Source organism: Papilio xuthus, unplaced genomic scaffold, assembly GCF_000836235.2.
Source record: "Papilio xuthus unplaced genomic scaffold, Pxut_1.1 DF828952.1, whole genome shotgun sequence".
In the NCBI taxonomy this organism is placed as follows: domain Eukaryota; kingdom Metazoa; phylum Arthropoda; class Insecta; order Lepidoptera; family Papilionidae; genus Papilio; species Papilio xuthus.
In genome coordinates, this window is record NW_013529697.1 from 6596666 (window position 1) to 6615792 (window position 19127).

The following is a 19127-nucleotide window of genomic DNA, read 5'->3' on the forward strand; positions in this document are numbered from 1 at the left end:
TATTTCGCCTTCGCAATCCGTGCTATTCATATAGTTCAGAACACCAAGCAAATAATCGTCGGATAAATATTTCTTTTATAGCCAATAATACGACGTATCTCATATTCGGCACGTTGCTGCCTACAATAGAAGTGGTTAGCCAATTTTTGTTATATGTATACTATCTCTTACCTTGATCCTTTGTCTATTTTTCCGTGTTACTTATTAATATTTTTTAGAAACAGGTAAGTTATTGTTTTACATTTCTTTGTAATTTCCCATAAAGGCAGATGCATTTATTATTCTCAAAGCTAGACTAAGATAAAGCAAAAAACAAAAGCGTGTCTGACAGGACACTGCGCGTTAAATTGGAATTTGATTACCCTCTCTGTACCTTGTTAGTAGACAGCGTTTTGAAATAAAGCGAGTGAATTTTTAGAAGTCATCGATTTTTTTCCTTTTGCTAGCCATGAAATAATACCAAGTAACAAATAAAAACATATAAAACATTCGTATAAAGGCGGATTCGACCAAACAGGATGTAACATGAGGAGGAGAGGATAATTTTACTTTTTACTTGAATTAATCCATTGGATATTTTCGTTTCCTTTTCCCAACTTACTTGTGGATAAGCTACCTCAATATAAAAAAATCCATGTACTATTGTTTGTTCTAACAGAAATGAAATTAAATAAAAAAATAACGTGAAATGAAATGCAATAACAATTTCTGTTTGTCAAAAAATTGACAGTGAAATATTTTTAACTTGATAAAAAAAAAGAAAAGCTGTTTGTGTTGTGTTAGAAAATACTTTAAAACTATGATGACGTGATCTAGAATCGAAAAATCAAGTAGATTTATACCACAGTATGGGATCGCAAAACAATTCAAGACAAGAATAAGTATGCCCGCCAGGAATTGTGCGGGCAATCCCTATTGTTGTTTTGATTAAATTTGCAGATTGTTCTTTTTATTCAGCATCCACTGAAAATGAAATGGACGGAAAAAATATTTTTAAACACCGAACGCTGCCTGCGTTCCTGTGATACCAATGTTTTGACGGACTCGGCTTTTGTTCGGTGTGAATTTATTTAATTTCAAAAATGAAAAAAATTACTATCCACGAATAACTAAATTCAGAGATTTACTGGCTGAAACTAAATCAATAGCGGTGTTTTACAAATCTAATATATGTAACTTTATTATTATATCTTATAAGTATAAAAAGAAAATATAATAGTAACTATATTATGATACATTGATTTAGATTACAATTAGAAGGGATTAATATATTGATACTTTATCAGAACTCAATACAAAGTGCTGATATTAGATTCTTACAACGTCCTTGTCAAGCAATTATAACCAGCTCCTCAAGAATGATAGAGTGGGATACATTAATTTATAACAACTCTACGTCATCTTTATTAATTTCTATATCTAGTCTAAATAACATTCAAACAGAAATATATGTGGTAATTATTAAATTTGAAAATGTGAATTAAAATCTCAACATTCTTGTTCAAAATGATTTATTATTTAAAAAAAAACAATTATTGGATTGCATTTATTGATAAAAAATAATTATTAAACCTAACATAGGCGTATAGGAAAATCAAATATAATAAAATCTCAAAAGTAAACCGACTGTGTACATGAGTCTGACATCATAATCCGTGTATTTATTTAAAATTAAATTTAAGCTGTACTAAATATTTTATATTTACTTGAGCCACGTCATAAACAATATATTCATTGTATATAAGATTACTCTGAGAACCACTGTTGTTTGGCGTTCCAAGCGGTACTACAATACCATTTTTTAATGTAACATCTTCTGTTGGGTTCGGTTGAATGCGGCCAACACCCCATACTGAGTGGATGTCATCAGTCAGTGTGACATTTTGTGCTTTGTAACATTTCTCTGAGTTACCAAGTGCTACCTCACACAAAAGAGCAAAACCGTTAGGATTGTTTTTATTTACAAAACAGTAATGAGCAGATTTAGAAATCATATCGGCAAAATAAATTCCTTTGCCAAACAAGTAGCCCGTTGCTGGTGCTTCTGGTGGCGCTATACGAAGCCCTTGTGATAGAATCCCAGCAATATTTGTAATTCTCGATCCATGCCAAAGCAAACGTTTGTTATGAAGTTCTTTATATTTGTTGTAGCGGTCTTCTTCTCCAGCGCGCGTAACTTTAAAAAGCTCGTCAATGTCAATAGTATAATCAAGGGAATATTGTGTATTCTTCAGATATTTCCTTACAATATCGTAATCTGTAGAGGTATTGTCTACTGGTGTAATATCTGCATTAAGTGAGAGGTATAGTGATTCAATGGGACTTACAATATCATCAGACGCGGATTTTAATAAATCATAAACTATTTCCACTTCTAGTAGACTATCTAACATTTCTAATTTCATTTTTATTAAATCTACATTATCTAGTAATGGAGGGCATTTCAATCCGAAGTTATGGGGTACTATCGTATATAGTTTATTTGTGGAATCTTTGATTTTGTTTATATTAATAACACCCTTATTAAAGTCTTCTAGAAGACTTGATAGTATTTCATATCCGAATATGATTTGTTCTTTAGATATTTTCCCAAGAGGCATCCTTTTAATATCAAGATCATATTGCAACAAACAATTTTCTATAATTTTCGTATTAAATATTTTTACAATCATCTCCTGTACCGCTATAGGTAGATTACAATCACTTTCAATATTTATCTTTGACATTGAAATATCATCGTAGTTTATATCAACAGGCACATAAGCTCTCGGTATTTTAATGAAGTGATGACCTGAAAGTTCTCGATATTTAGTTTTTTGTACGTAAATTTTTTCAAAATGTTTTTTTGCTTCACAGGAATCAGTGAAATTTTCAAGTTTTTTGCCTCCTATCGACGTACCAGTTCTTCCCCAAGACCGAAATATCCAATAGTTTTCTTTATTATCAGACTCTAGCAGTTGTAGTTTATAAAAAGAATTTTTATTATCATCCACATTTGTTTTACTTAAAACAACAGAATAATAATTACTTTGTTCTTTATAAATGTGTGCAATATTTCCTAACCCCGAATTGAGATCCACATCCATACCATGCTTTATTATTAATTTTGTTCTTTCCGGTTCAGAAACGTTGCTTCCGTCTTTTATATCTCGTGGAATTCGCTGAGATGAATTTGATTCCGAGTCTGCTAAGGTTTTTGAAAATAATTTATAAAAGTGACGCTGCAGACCTGGGTGTTGATAATCTTTGAAAACCTGAATATATTCCAAAGTAGACGGTATTTTCATAGGGTTTCTTTTAGGTGTTTCTGTCCTGTAGGTGCATTGTGTCCAAGCGCTTGTATCACCAATGCACTTGTAATAAAAAGTATCTAATACAATTTGACCTTGTTTGCATTCTGGACATATTTCTGGAACACCACAAGTCATGCAATCAGCAAGTATATCTATCCGTTCTTCTCGACTTTTGGATAAAAATAAAGAATTTGCATCGATTAGTTTCTTGAGTTCATTGTCATTCAAAACGCTTAGTGCTTTTCGGTAGTGGTCAAATAATCTTGATTCTCCTTCAATCATCTCTAAATAATGATCGGAATCATCTATTTGTGTACTTACACAGTTTGTTAATGTCTCGATCTGTTTATTTATCAGAACTTGGTCATTTTCGTTGATAATTAAAAAGCCAGGTATTTCATTAATGTTTCTTTCGAATAACAAATCTTCTCGTTTTATAATAAAACAGTTAACGTGGAACCACAAAAGGCTGTCTCCAAATCGTGGATCATATTGAGATTTAGAAATTCTTATCTCATCTTTATGAATTTTTTGGTCACAATTACGACATGTGGAACTACCCGTTTTTGAATATTCAATTGAAAATGATGGTATAGGTAATTTGTTAGGTTTTGACTGTACAAGTTGCTCTTTATCTTGATTGTTTTTTATTATAGATAATATGGATTTGATTTTTGCATTCAGTCTTTTAATATCACTGTATTGCAGTACGTTAAACCTTTCAAAATCAAAAATGCTTTTTGGTATTATTTTCTCAAAGAAACACTCCTCATGATGCCAATGTGTTTGATGACCGTCGTAAAATTTTGAACGCAATGATATACCAAACCTTAATATTCCTTTATCAATCTTTTCTTTGCACACTTTACAGTTGGCGTTTCCTGTTTTTGCATATTCCACTTTGAAAGGTAAGTTTGCCATTTTAAAGTACTTTCACTGTTTTTTGTTTATTTGAATAAAAATGAGATAATTAACTTAAATAAGAAATGTTATAAATTAAACTAACAATGCTATAAATAAAGTGAACAATCCTTTTACTTTCTTTAGTCAACTGCAATTGAATTTGATAAAATAATATAGATAAATACAATCGATAAGGCTGCGTCGGTAAAGTGTAGATAATCGTAAGTGTCCGATTAGGTATGATAAAGTTGTATCAAAATGATGTTACCAACTGATTTTATTCTCTCGTATTTGTAAAAAATGTATTTAATTATATTTGGTGATTTTTCTGAATGTTAATAAGTTCAAATAAATTCAGTTTATCCTCTTTTATCTATCAAGGGAAACAAAATAAGGATATTTTATGGTCTAAAGTCACATACCATTTCTGTAAGTTTCATCTAAAAAAATGTTAGAATAATTTGAGGAAAACAAGACACTGATTAATAAATTCGTTCTAAGCGTCTAAAATTTTGGGTTTGTGCGCATTTACCATTACGGTGTTTTTATGTGGAGAAGAATATAAATAAAATCAGTGTTGTGGATAACAATATTTAATTTCTTTTAACATACATAATTTTGTTCCGTTTAGTAATAAAGAAAAAATTACAATATAATTTTATTTGAAATTAAATTTTAACTGTACTAAGTATTTGACATTTACTTGGTTTACGTTATAAACAATAAATTCATTGTAAAGCAAGGAACTGGGAGCTTGGGTTGAAACATGGGTACCAAGTGGTACAATAACACCGTCATTCAACACCTTGTTTTGTGAAGGATCTGGTTGCGTTCGACCAACGCCCCACACAGAATGTGTACCCTCAGCCAGTTTTTTAATATTTTGGGCAGCGTAACATTTCTTCATTTCGCCAAGAGCTACTTCGCATAGTAGAACAAATCCTGTAGTATTCGTTTTATTTGCAAAACAATAGTTAGCGGATTTTGAAGACATGTCTGCAAAATATATACCTTTGCCAAACATGTATCCCGTCACAGGAGCTTCAGGGGGTGCTATACGCAAACCCTGAGAAAGAATACCTACTACGTTTGTTATTCTTGACCCATGCCAAAGTAAACGTTTGTTATGTAATTGTTTAGATTTTTCATAGCGTTCTGCTTCACCCTCACGGATAACTTCAAAAAGTTCCTCAATTTCAAGTGTGTAATTCAAATGTGTCGGAGCGTGCGTATTTTTCATGTAAGTAGAAATAAGTTCAAATTCGGGACTCGTTTTATCTAATGGTCTAATGTCTGCTTTTAATTTAAGATAATGAGATTCTATAGGACTGAGAGAACCATCAGAAGGTGATTGCAACAATTTATATGCAATTTCAATATCCAGCAGACTATCTAATAATTCAATTTTTTGTTTGATGTAATCTGGCGAATCTAAAAGTTTTATACCATCAGTTCCAAAGCTATGAGGTATTAAAGTATAAAATCTGTTTGAAGCATCTTTGATCTTCTTTTCATCAACAAGATTATTATCAAATGCTTGAAGTAAATCTGCTAGTACACTGTACCCTAATTTGATCTGAGATTTTGACAACTTTCCAAGAGGCATTAAATCAAGGTCAAGTTTAAATTCTAGAAGTGTTTTGTTCATAATTTCAGTATCAAATATTTTTGTAATTAAAGACTGAACTGATTTTGGCAAATTAACTTCAGAATCAAATTGAATTGTCGATTGTTTAATATCTCCATAACTTATATCAATCGGAACATAAGCTCTGGCCTTTTTGCTGAATTCTTCTGAAATCCAGTCATCACCTGTTTTTTCAGTATAAATTTTTAGGAAATGTTCTTTAGCAGCATCTATGGATGTAAAGGGGTCACTCTGATAACCACCTATTGTTGTGCCTGTTCTTCCCCAAGAACGATAAACCCAATACTTGTTTTCGTCATCAGCTTCTAATAATTGTAACTTATAATATGAATTTTGGTTATTTTCCACGCTGAATTTACTCAAAACCTCTGAAAAAGCTTTTTCGCTATCCTTGTAAACATGTGCAATGTTTTGAAGACCGGATTTCAGGTCAATTGGATGGCCATCTTTTATCACCGATTTTGTTTCTACATGTTTTGAATTTTTATACATGTTTCCTGATTTAGGTTCAACTTTACCATCCAACACATTTTTTGGTATTCTTTTAAACAGATCAGATCCCCAACTAGCTATATTTTTTTCCTTAATAAGTCTTAGAGAGTCTATTACTGTACCATTTTCAGCATTAATGAGGTCAAAATAAGATTCATCAATTACTTCTATATCTTTGTTTTGAATTGTTTGTATCATAGCAGAATGTTTATCTAATTCTTCTTTGGTAGTAACTACAGCCGCAGTTGTATCTGTAAGTTTGCTTACTACAAGTCCTCCTAATTTCAATATATTAAGCTTGAGATCTTCTTTAGGAGTTTTAAGTTTACCATATAAAAAGAATTGAATATTCTTCAATGGATAAGATATTTCTGTTTGAGGATTTGCAGAGGCAGATGTGTCCAAATCGATGACCGTTGTTAATGGCATATCCCTGAAGATACGTTGAATAATATTGCTTTTGTAATTTTTAAATATTTTGTGATTCTTTAAGGACTCTGGTACTTTAAAAATATCTTTTTCAGGTTCTTTAGTGGTGTAATAGCATTGTGTCCAAGCAGTTACATCACCGGTACATCTATAATAAAAATTGTCGAGTATTACTTGACCTTGGTTACATTCGGGACATTTTTGTGGTACCCCAAAAGCCATGCAATCAGCCAAACGATCTATGCATTCTTCCCGAGTCGAAGGTAAATCTAAATTATTTTCTTTTAATAATGCGTGTATTTCATTTTTAGTTAAATCTTTCAAATCGTTTCTATAGGCATCAAATGCTTTACTTTGTTCTGTTAATTTATGTTGTAATTCTTCACTAACCTCAGCGTCATCACCATTGTTTGAACATGTTTTTAATTTTTTTGCAATAAAATCATCATCTACTCCTGTAATTTTTTCATTTAGCATTGTTTGATCCTCTAATTTTAGATTTTCAAAACCTGGTATATCTTTACCTGAGGCGAAAAACATAAGGTCTTCTCGTTTGTCGACGAAACACTTCACATGATACCACATAAGGCAATCACCATATCTAGGGTCATACTTAGATTTGGATATTCTTATTTCATTTTTAATAATTTTAATATCACAATATCTACAAGTCGCACTACTAGTTTTAGCATATTCTATAGAAAACGTTGATAAAATATCTGAATTGCTAGAACCCAAACCTCTCTTAGAAGTTCTATTTTCATCAGATATAGGTAAAGCTGCATAAGGTACTTTTTTAATTTTAGTTTTTATTCTCTCTTGATCCGTGTATAAGAGTAAATTAAACTTTCCTATTTCACTAATATTATGAAGAAATATTTTCTTGAAAAAACATTCCTCGTGGTGCCAATGAGATTGCATCTTGTCACAAAATGCAGATTGTAAATTGATAGCGAAGCGCACAGAACCTTTATCAATTTTTCGTTTACATATCTTACATTCTGACTTATCACTTTTGGCATACTCCGCCTCATACAACGAAGACGACATTTTACTGACGAGAAAAACAAAAAAAGATCACAGCACGGTCACTTCGCTCGGAAATAAATTGTGACTGTGGTTGATATCGTTTTAAAATTGTTATCATTTTATGAAGATAATACGTCATAAAATTATTTCGAATAGATGTTCAGTACAATATTTTCTAATATATCTACTGTATACGTCCACTTTATTTTTTTGAATACCGTTTAGGTAGATATTAGTTTCTTACAATTAGTTTACTTAACAAATAGAAGAACGAATTAAAGTTATAATTTGACCCAATTTTTTTTACTATTAATATGCAATACCTTAATTTTACATACTTTTGGTTTTAATTTAGGAAGACGGACCACACAATAAACTGTTTGATATTTACTTATATCGTGATTCTGATTATTGCATAGGTGAGAACTTAGGTATGAACCAAATGATTAGTAATATCTTGATAGCTTTAAGAATTTACACCAGGAACCCCAAAACGTTACCGATAAAAACTTTTATCAGTTATAAATGATCTCATGTTATTGAAAATAAATCTATTTAAATTTATTATTCCTGTTTATTTAAATGTTGCAAAAACATCGAACCGCAACGGTTTAACTACTCACTCGGTACACAAATTAATTTACAAAATATTTTCCTAACATCATCAATTAGAAGAGACTATCAAATAGTTTCAATTTTAACTTGATTAAAAAGTTAATAGTTTCATAAACAACAAGTGTATTATAGAACTAATAGTAAATGAAAAGCTCTTCTCGACTACCGTGAGTTCAGAAACCTGCTATAAGGAAGTTTGTAAATTAGTAATTAATAACGTATTCGGCTACAGAAAGTAGAGTCAGAGCTTGTTGAAAAGTTTATATTTTACTACTGGATTATTAGAAATACTAAAAAAAAACTTTATCTATCTTTCATTTATTTATTTATTTCATTATCTTTCAAATAAAGTCTGAGGAAAGAAAATTCGATCTCTCTGAACACAAGTTCATATTATATTTACATCATTAATCATATTGTCTAATACATTTTCATTAGTAACATATCCTATAAATAAAATTTAATTAACCGTTGCATACGATAGTAAAGTTAACAGGAAGCTTAATTAAAATGACGCTATTGGTTAACTTTAAATAAGACGCCATCTGTCGGCGAATGTAAATCGCATTTAATTGCCATGAATACTTAGCGTGGGCAGGATAATAAATATTTTATATTGTGTATTTTAGTTGAAGTTAAGGAATATTGAAACAAAGCTTTTTAATTTTTTTTATAAAGCGGATATTTTTAAGAAGTCCTTAAAATATTAACATCAGCAAGTCTAGACTAATTACAGATCATCATCATCATCAGCTCACTATACGTACCCACCGAGGGGCTTGGCGCCTACCCTAAGTTAAGGGTGATTAGACCATAGTCAACCACGCTGGCCGAGTGCGGGTTGGTTGACTTCACACATATCTTTGAATTTCTTCTCTTCTTTGAAGAACTTTGGATAAATGTACATATGTAAATCGGAAATTGAAAAACACATTGGTTCATAGCGGGATTCGAACCCAGGACCTGCAGATTGCAAGTCAAGTGCTTGACCACTGAGCCACTGACGCTCCAATTACAATTGCATGATGATGCTAAATTACAGATGAATGAAGAAAAATACAATAACGAGTTTGTATTTGTTATTGTATACACATACAAGAAAGGAGAATTTTCTTTATTTGAAAGAGACGTTTCCATTTTTAATTAAAAATGTTATTAATAATTTAGGTACTTATATTTTATATCTTATCTTTGCTCATGTCCACTTTCCAAGATATAATACTAAAGACTTTAAGTTAGTTGCACTAAGTATCCAACTTACTTGATATACCGGAGGCTCTATTGTTCCACGGGCTGTCTAATACGGTTTAACTTTAGTCTTCATTATAGTTTTAGTGTGCAGATGTGCTCTTCGTAGACACCCCTATAACTTCACCGCCCATTTCACTACATGCTTGTAATGAACGAACCATCTGCTAATTTAAATTATTATAAAGATATTAAAAAAAGTTATTAACGATCTTAGAAAGAAAGAAATAAAGAAAAAAAATCAATGAATTTGTGTATTTTTATTAATACGAATCCTTTTTCGAGAATGACATGCTTTCATTACAAAGTCCGGTGTCAGAATTAATAGTGAGGGACATAAACTTCGACATTTTAGTAAGGCTAGTGTTGCGTCAATACACTGGCACATTTTCGGATTTTCTTCCTAACAGTATAATGATGTGAAAGGTTTTTTAAAATAAAGACTAACAATACCTTAATATATAATATCAAAAAATTTAAACGACAGCAATACAGTCAAACCTTGATAAGCGCGAAACCTGTATAAATGACACATCGTCAGTCCCTACGGATGATCTCCATAAGCGAGAAAAATAGGACTCTCGATTATTCCGGTCCGACTGTACATGCTTTTTTAATGTTAACTATAATATTGCTGAATAAAATTATTCTAACCAATCAGTATTTGTCTATTTCCAGAAATGTAAATTACTGTTTTTGATTGGTGGCCTTTGTACAAGGTCCCTCTTATTTTCTATTAGGCAAACTAGGAATGTAAGTGTTCTCACCGTCTATGACAAGTAAGAGTTTGAAGAGTACTTTTAGTTTCCCTAATACAAGTAGCTTGTTTGAACTATACAAGTGGTTGGACAAATAAGTGTTAGATACGATACTATAATTGGAATCGGTGAAACATATCTTACTAAGTATCTTAAGGATTGTCCGAGTGGAAATAAAAAAAAAAACTTGTGTATTTCGGAGGCCTAATTTTAGTCCTATTTCATTTAACACCGTGTTTTCTCACCACAAGTGGACGTGGTTTTTCTGGATTAGAGCATCAGTTTCCGCGCATCTCCTCTTTCGTAGATTAAATGTAGGCAACGTATCCACAATCGTGTGTCTATGGGCAACGATCGCTTCGCTATTTCAATGATTTCAGGTCGCCGCTGGCTCGTTTGTAACCTTATGATAGAAAAATAAAAAAATGAAGAGAAATTTTACACGAGACGGGTTTCTTATTTTAATCCAAACCAATAATGATGTCGTCTAAGTTAATTGTAAAACAATAATTATTAATGTGTTGTATAACTAAATATATATTTTCAAAAGAACAAATGGGTATCAGATGGTAATAGCAATCCTTTACCCGCGATGTAAATCAATATGTCGGACATAAGCAATCCACTAAGTGCTGGAAGCGTTGCTTGCTCGATACAGGGATTGGAAAAGTTCCTCCATCCATTATTTGTTTATCGATTTAGAAATTATTTATACGATAATATTTAATATCTATTTTTTTGTTTTAAAGTTATTGAGAAATAAGTATATTAAAAAATAGACCATCATGTATGACAATTTTTTTTAATGGATTTGGAATTTCTTCCACTGTACGCCTGTTTTCTGTGTGGCCAATTAAAGCGGGCTCTACCATTGTTAAAAGCGAAATCGAAAGCGCACTATCCACGATCGGTATTAAGTTTTTTTTTAATCAGTTGAAATTATCCCACAATAAAAACGTACAGACTTAAAACATAAAACATAAATATTCCTTTATAATATTAAATTTAGAAAAAAAGCCCATAAAAAAATAATCCATGTCTAGATTGAGAACGACATTCTTTCTTTGTATACACTTTCGTTTTTACTTTATTACCCAACCTTAACTTAATAAAATGTTCTCTTCTAGCACAAAGAGTTTGCCGTTTCATTTAATAATTACATTTACAGGGCAAAGCTTTAGTTTTTGTTCTATTTACGTGCTCCATTAAAACGGTTTTCTTGCGAAACCTAATTTATTATGAGGGGCGCATATTTTAACAGATTTGCGTTTAAGCCCCTTTTATCTTTTATTTTTGTTTTTAGATTTTATTTAAGTAGTTTTATAATATTTTTAATGGTATACTTTACAAATAAATAACAAAGATGAAAGCTTTATGTTGTCGAAGTCACTTAAATTAAATGTATTTACTGAGCCGGTAAATTAATGTACATAATATAATATTTTATTAGCTGAATTACAAGTGGGTAATCTTTTTGGCACCTATATATAAGTTGGTTGCTATCCAACTGAATAGCAGTCTAATGAGAGGGTAATTTTTGATGCGCGGATGTAGGTTTGTTTTTATGCATGTAAGTGCAATTGTGAGGGACTACAGCTTGATTTGTCTTCTTCTCCGTAGTGTCCAAAGTATGTAAACCAAATAGATGCAAAACACAGGTACTATATGTTGTAATATTTTAAATTAGTTAAAAACAACTTGAATTATCACTTTACGATAAGTGATAATCCAAGGCGTTTAACATCGCAATATCGTTTTTACGAATTTTTCTAGAATGTTGTCAAATACACAATTTTTATCATTAGCTCCATTCCATTTCTTACTGTCACGATTTTAAGGGAGACACTTAATGTAAATTTAGTAAAAGAAATCTAACTAAGCGACTACTTAAGTTACTATTTGCCTCTGAATATATGGCAGTTAGATAAATGTATCAAGAAAATTAATTTCACTACTACGCCTTTTCCATCAGTTTCTATTGGACTGGAAAATGAGCAAGGCATCGAGTATATGTAATTTTCCTAAACATTTGTTGCGCTATAGGCGTGTTAAATAATAAACTAACACGATATTTCCCTGAACATGTTCCAAACAGAATATTTTCATGTCCTAGAAAAAAAGAAACAGTCACCTAACTGGACTAACATCTTTAATTTAATTTAATCTATAATAGTTTGTAAAATACAGAGTAGTAGCGAAATCAAGACACATTTGTGGCAAATAATTGTATAGTCATTGTTGAGCATCGGAAGGGTTAAGGACTTGACTTGCAATCTACAGGTCATGGGTTCGAATCCCGTCATGTACCAATGTGTTTGATTTCCGATTTACATCTGTACATTTATTACGTTCTTACATGAAGTCAACCAACCCGCACTGGGCCAGCGTGGTTGACTATGTTCTAGTCACCCTTAACTTAGGGTAGTCTCCGAACCCCTCAGTGGGAACGTATAGTGAGCTGATGAATAGTGGTAGAGTAGTTTTGTTTTATTTTAGTTCTTTCACTTTTGTTAACATTTAGTTCAAAAAGTAATGACGTTAGTAGAATACTTTATCTGTTGTAATATATATTACAAGGGCCACTAACAATGGTGATGAAGTAATATAAATCAGAGTATAACAATTCATATACATATGTACGGTGTGCAAATATTTTTTTCATTTCTCAGTCCTTTGTTTAAAAATACAATATATCAAAATGCTACTGACTGTAAGAGATTTTAATGTAACCCCAACACAGGTGACGGGTTACCCTTATCAAATGTCGATTACCCGGACGAGTCAGGACTTTTGTTTATAAAACGTGTATTTTATTCTTTATCGTAGAAAATAAATAAATAAAATCCCTTAGACAGAAATAGGTCGTCCGTTGTCGTATTGTTTTCGTTAAAAGAATCTACATAAGTGATTATAACTGTAAAATTAATATATAGATAAAGCTAGAATTTTTCATAGCAAAATATGGCAAACGAGCCCCTTGAAATTGTAATAGTTAAGTGAGTGTTGCTCAGTTTGCAGATGCGTTTGGTCTTTATAACCGTCAAAGATGGGATGCATTAAAAGAGTAAATTTACCCTCCCTATTCGTCCCCTCCTCTGCCTACATAGCATTCCTATCTCTTACTTATATGAAAAAGGTGGGAAGGTAGAGATAACTAACATTATAACTCTGCCACGTCGGCACTACACTGGTCAGATAAAACGCGGAATTGCTTCCACTTGACTCCTGTCTTCTGTGTGGTCCTGGTATTACAACGGGCGAGCCCGCCTAGTCGTGTTTGTAACATATAATTTAACAGTGGTAGAGCCCGCTTTAACATCTTTGCACGAATTGGCCCGGCTCGCCCGGTGAAATACCACGACCACACAGAAGACAGGAGTCAAGTAGAAGCAATTCCGCGTTTCGTCCCGGAGGCCTATAGTCCTCTTTCCCTTCCCACACTTTTTCTTAAGGACAGTATGGGAAGTGGAAGTGGACTTTCCGGATGAGAGGATGCATGGGAAGGTAAGACATATTCTTTCTGTGCATCCTCTCCTCCGTCAATTAAAGGAAGGCAACGCATATGCAATTGCGTATGTCTATGAGCAACGGTCACTTCGCTATTTCTCGATATCAGGTGGCCGCTCGCTCGTTTGCCACTTTATAATATAAAAAAAAACTTAAATTAATTAAGTTACCCATACGTGAAACTTTTCTTGTATTTCCAAACCCATCTTAAAATTCCTTGCAAGTCACCAAAAGGTATATGTAAGTATGCATTTCTCAGTACACTTAAAACTTTAGTGTTAAGCTTTTGGCACTTCACTTTGCTGTATACAATCTCTTAAGTGCGCAGTGGGAACTTATAAAAAATTTATACTCCTTTCTACTCGTTGCTCTCCGTTGAGGTGGCGAGTTACGGAATCACATTTAAAGTTCAAAATTTTTCATAACATCGTTTTTTAGAAAATTTTATAATTCGTACACATTTAAAATGATTTTAAAAAGATATAGCGAAAGGTGATCAGTCCCTGTTGTAGTTTTAAATATAGAATTAACATCTGGTCAAGGTTGCGCGAGTGTACAGGATGATAGCAGCAAAGGACTAATCATTGTGGGACGCTTTGTTCCTGCAAATGACCATATCAGACTGAAGACTGTTATAACTACGACAAAGTGAGAAATAAAAAATGCATGAACTGCAAGACTTTGAACAAATTTAGATTTTAATGATAAAAAAATACTAAATAGAAAAGTTAAATCACAAACATACAAGCGGTTTCCACATCAAGAGGTTTGTCCCACATACGTCTATCACTAACCACGATACCCATAGCCTGTTCGCTTGTTTATTGCAAAATTAATTGGCGAGTAATTGCCTGCGCTCGGCTGGGCCACGTCTGAAGGCGTCCTGCTATTGACTGCTAGTTAATTAGATCCGAACTGCTGAGAACAATGCGGAACAAACTGCTCAGATGTGCGGCTTGGCACTTGGCGCTCGGCGATTCTGCGACACGGCTAATGCCAGTCCCAGATTTATAATTAATACCCTAAAATTAACTACAATAAGAAGTAGTATTCTAACTGTATAGGACATAATCTCAACGTCTTTATATCCTTGCAATAATAGTATACAGTGTGTCCCAAAAGGTTACGTACATAGAAAGGGGGATGCTAGGGGTGGTTACAAGGGTGACCAGAAAAATAAAAAAAAAAATCCCCTCTGGGTATTAAAAAAAGGCATATTTTTAAAACTTAAAAATTTTACACCTTCTGGGCCAATTTTAATTTTCTTTAAAATCTTTGTTAGTTGTATTGCTATTTTTATTTCATATTGATAAAGGGTTATTGACGATAACATAATAGCTTTTTTTTAAATGTAGCAATATTTGTAGGTCATTGGTTACAAAATTGCCCCAGAAGGTGTAAAATTTTTAAGTTTTTAAAAAATGCCCTTTATTTTTTTTAACCCAGAGGGGAATTTTTATTTTATTTTTCTGGTGATCCTTGTGACCACCCCTGTCATCCCCCTTCCTATGTACGTAACCTTTTGGGACACCCTGTATATTAAACTAAATGCATCCAGTAGTGTATCATCACGTATAAAATACACACAGTTCAAGTAGAAATGGTTTATGACAATTAAAATATTGGATTATTTAATACAAAAATTTGTTTCTACAGCATAATAATAAACAATACAGATTTTTGAAATTAAATTTCTTTATAGACGGGGTAGTAAAATTTTTTTTTTATCTCAGGTCTTTTCAAATGATGACAACAGATTTTAATACCAGTTTACTGCAGTCAAAACTCATTGTTATGAGTATATCGAAGACAAAGATCTCATTAATCAGGCCTCGGGTTTATCAGCAGAAGCGCCTGAAAAAAGGGTCTTCTTGTTAGCAAATTCGTAACGGGGGTTAACTGTCGGACCTGATCAGGTAAACGTGCGGAATTAATCACACCTTCACGGGAGGGATCAAGCTGTAGTCAGCGTTTCGTTATGTGTGGCTTCGAAAAGTGCGTTCGATGAACAAAAACCCAAAACATTACCTTCCATCAGTAGAGCGAACAGAATTTAAACAGGCCTCAACATAGATTTGATACTACGACAAAGGATATCAGTTCAGTTTTTTGATCCCACCATGCGCCCACTGAAGCGTTATGTGTATAATTTGTTTGTCCACACTTGTGTAGAATTTGGATATTATTTGGACAACTGCCAATCGTATCAAGGCTCAATCTATGTCGATCCTAAGCTATTAATCTGGTGCTTCGCCATACATCAGAATATACTAAAAGTTTTACGTTAATTTGTAATATTTTGATACTAAAGAAGGTTATAAGAAAAAAAAATTGACTGAAAAGTTATTGTTCATTGTGTGATTTTGTAGTAAATAATGTATTGATACTCTATGTATACATATGTTATGTATAAATTTATATCCATCCATAGTGACCATCTATACTTAGGATTACATCACTATAGATATGGTTTTTAATTTAATCAATATCAATAAATTACTCAGTGTAAATTCGTAGCTTTCTACCGAAAATTATTAAAATTTGATCCAAGAAACCAATTTTAACTTAATAGCCCCAACTACGTAGCCGCTGAACCTTTTCTCTGAGAGAATAGATCCTCATTCAATTATCTAAATGAAATCTGGATCATTCTTGTGATCTCACGGCGTTAACACAATTTGTACCAGTCCAAGTCGAATTAAGTCTGAAAGTTATTGAACCTTTTTATTTGATAAATTACTACCAATAAAATATTTATTGGTTGGAGACACTTTTTTTATTTAAAAAAAAGTGTTTAGACATAACAAAATGTACGAGTATGTGAGGTAGAATATATACTATACGTTTTCACTCACCTCGAGAATCCATTACGAGCTGCAGCGGAAGTGAGAGGCTCGTGTCGCCGGAAGTCGCCGGTGTACACCGGATATGATGTTGAAATTCCTGATTTCCGGTGCAACGTGGCTTTCATTTTGTCCAAGTAGATGCGCTTAACAATAATATATTGTTTACTATATGCTTCTATTACTTAGATGACAATATCAGTTTTCATGTACAAGGTAATTAAGTAATTCGTAGACTACTCGAGCATTTATTAAAAAAAAAAAGATGCGGTTACGTTTGTTACATTGTTACAATCTTACTTCTTACTAATATTATAAATGTGAGTGTTTAGATGGATGGATGGATGTTTGAAGGTACCTCCATAACGGGTATGTGGATCTTGATGAAATTTCGCATACATATAGAACATTGCCTGGAAGAACGCAGACGGAGTCGGGGGCGACAGCTAGTATTTAATTAAACGTGAACTTATATGATTTCCACTACCATTTGGATCTTATTACGAATATATAATCAAGTATTCTAATCAAGTATTGGTTTCTACGCACAATGAAAACGCGGAAATGATATATAATATGGCGTCGACAATTTGAGCCATTCTATTATTTTCCGTTTCGCAGAAATGAAATTTGTAACTGAGTCCGTAGTTCCGTGGAGTGGGTTGTGTATGACAGTTACCTTTGATAAATGGCACATAACTAAATCATTCCGCGAACCCCTGAAAATATTTCACACATCACAGAGTAATGTATCGCAAAACTTTAATAGTGTTTTGGTGACAGAGATTACTGCGGTTCATCATCGTCATCATCATCAGCTCACTATACGTCCGCACCGAGGGGCTCGGAGCCTACCCTAACTTAAGGGTGATTAGGCCATATTCAACCACGCTGGCCAAGTGCGGGTTAGTTGACTTCACACATATCTTTGAATTTCTTCTCAGATATGTGCAGGTTGCATCACGATGTTTTCCTTCACCGTAAGAACGTCAATTAAATGTACATACATATCGAAATAGTCGAAAATCGAAAAACACATTGGTACATGGCGGGATTTGAACTCAGGACCTGCAGATTGCAATTCAAATGCTTGACCCCTGAGCCTACTGCGGCTTATAAAACAAAAATAAAAACGTTGCATAAAGCGTAAGGGTCGAGAAAGCTTAATATATTTAGTATAAATATGGAACCTTTATTTGAAACTACGTTTGCTAAAAAAAGCCACTAGTTGTTTAACAATACTGTCCGTGGATTTCTAAGACCATAACTCCCGTTTCAAAGATATTGAAGAGATCACGATATGTTTTATACAGAGATTTTGGCCTCAGAAACCAACGGTAATACTGATGTCTAAAGTGTTTATTTTTATTTTTTGTTTGTTCTCGCAAGAGTTTATTAAAACGTTTAGTTTTATTTTTTAAGTCCATTAAAAGTTGACAAACTAAGTGCTCAGGTACGAAGACGTTGGAAGATTTCTTGTTGTCAATTTAAAAGTTTTATTGCGGATTCTCTTTCCGCCTTTCCGACCATTTAAACACAATTAAAATATATTTAAAGAAAATCAATTAATTTGAAAATAAATGTTATAACAAATTATTTTTGTTTAGACACAATTAGTTAATTTTTGAAGTATTACCACGAATTTTTTGGCAGAACTTGTATGTCCATCTAAAGAAAATTAAATTCGACCATTGCAGTAAAAATATATAATTTCCTCCAATTCAAATGTTAAAGATGTATTAAGTACGTGAAATACAAAAATCTATACAAAAATAATCTTGAAAAGTTGGTAACTATTGCTTTCGTTCTATTTCCCTACGGACTATGTTTTTTTCGAATTCAAATTACGGCCTAAGTACGATACAGTCGTGAAACAAAGTTAACGAACCACGAATGTGTGCACACGAATAACCGAATAGCTCGGATTACAGCAATCCCGTAAAATGCTATAAATTTATCTTGTGGTACAAGATACAAGAAGATAGCGATATAAAAAAAACAATACAACTAGTCGTATAATAAACATCTTTTAATTTAAGTTCTATTAGTATTTATAACGGCTGTATAATTAAGAGCAGAGATTTACATTTTTTTCTCAAATAGACTTCTTTCGAAATTTTACTGGTTTAGGCCAACAATTTGCTGGTAAATTTCATTTCTAGTTTTTGATGTTAATTTCAAAGTTAAACTTTAATGAAATTATTCACATTGAAGCATTTAAATAACTTCCTATTAATTATTAGTACATAAGATATGGACTTTTTATTTTAACTATTTTTTCTTCACTTATTTGTCTGTAATATATAAAAAAATATTAAATTTAAACTTGTATATTGTACCACACAAAGTCATGTTCCAACCG

General features: G+C 32.4%; 2 protein-coding genes across 2 annotated transcripts; both read right to left on the minus strand.

Annotated features, from left to right (window-relative positions):
- Positions 1-1594: 1594 nt before the first annotated feature.
- LOC106124553 (poly [ADP-ribose] polymerase-like) lies at positions 1595-4293 on the minus strand. The gene has a single exon (XM_013321341.1). It carries the CDS (start codon positions 4212-4214, stop codon positions 1662-1664), a length of 2553 nt encoding a protein of 850 aa, XP_013176795.1. The 5' UTR covers positions 4215-4293; the 3' UTR covers positions 1595-1661.
- Positions 4294-4610: 317 nt separating this feature from the next.
- Positions 4611-17129, minus strand: LOC106123680 (poly [ADP-ribose] polymerase 1-like). The gene is made up of 4 exons (XM_013320094.1): positions 17124-17129; positions 16778-16911; positions 4971-6913; positions 4611-4636 (listed from the first exon to the last, which is right to left on the minus strand). Exons 1-4 carry the CDS (start codon positions 17127-17129, stop codon positions 4611-4613), a joined length of 2109 nt encoding a protein of 702 aa, XP_013175548.1.
- Between the last annotated feature and the right edge of the window lie 1998 nt (positions 17130-19127).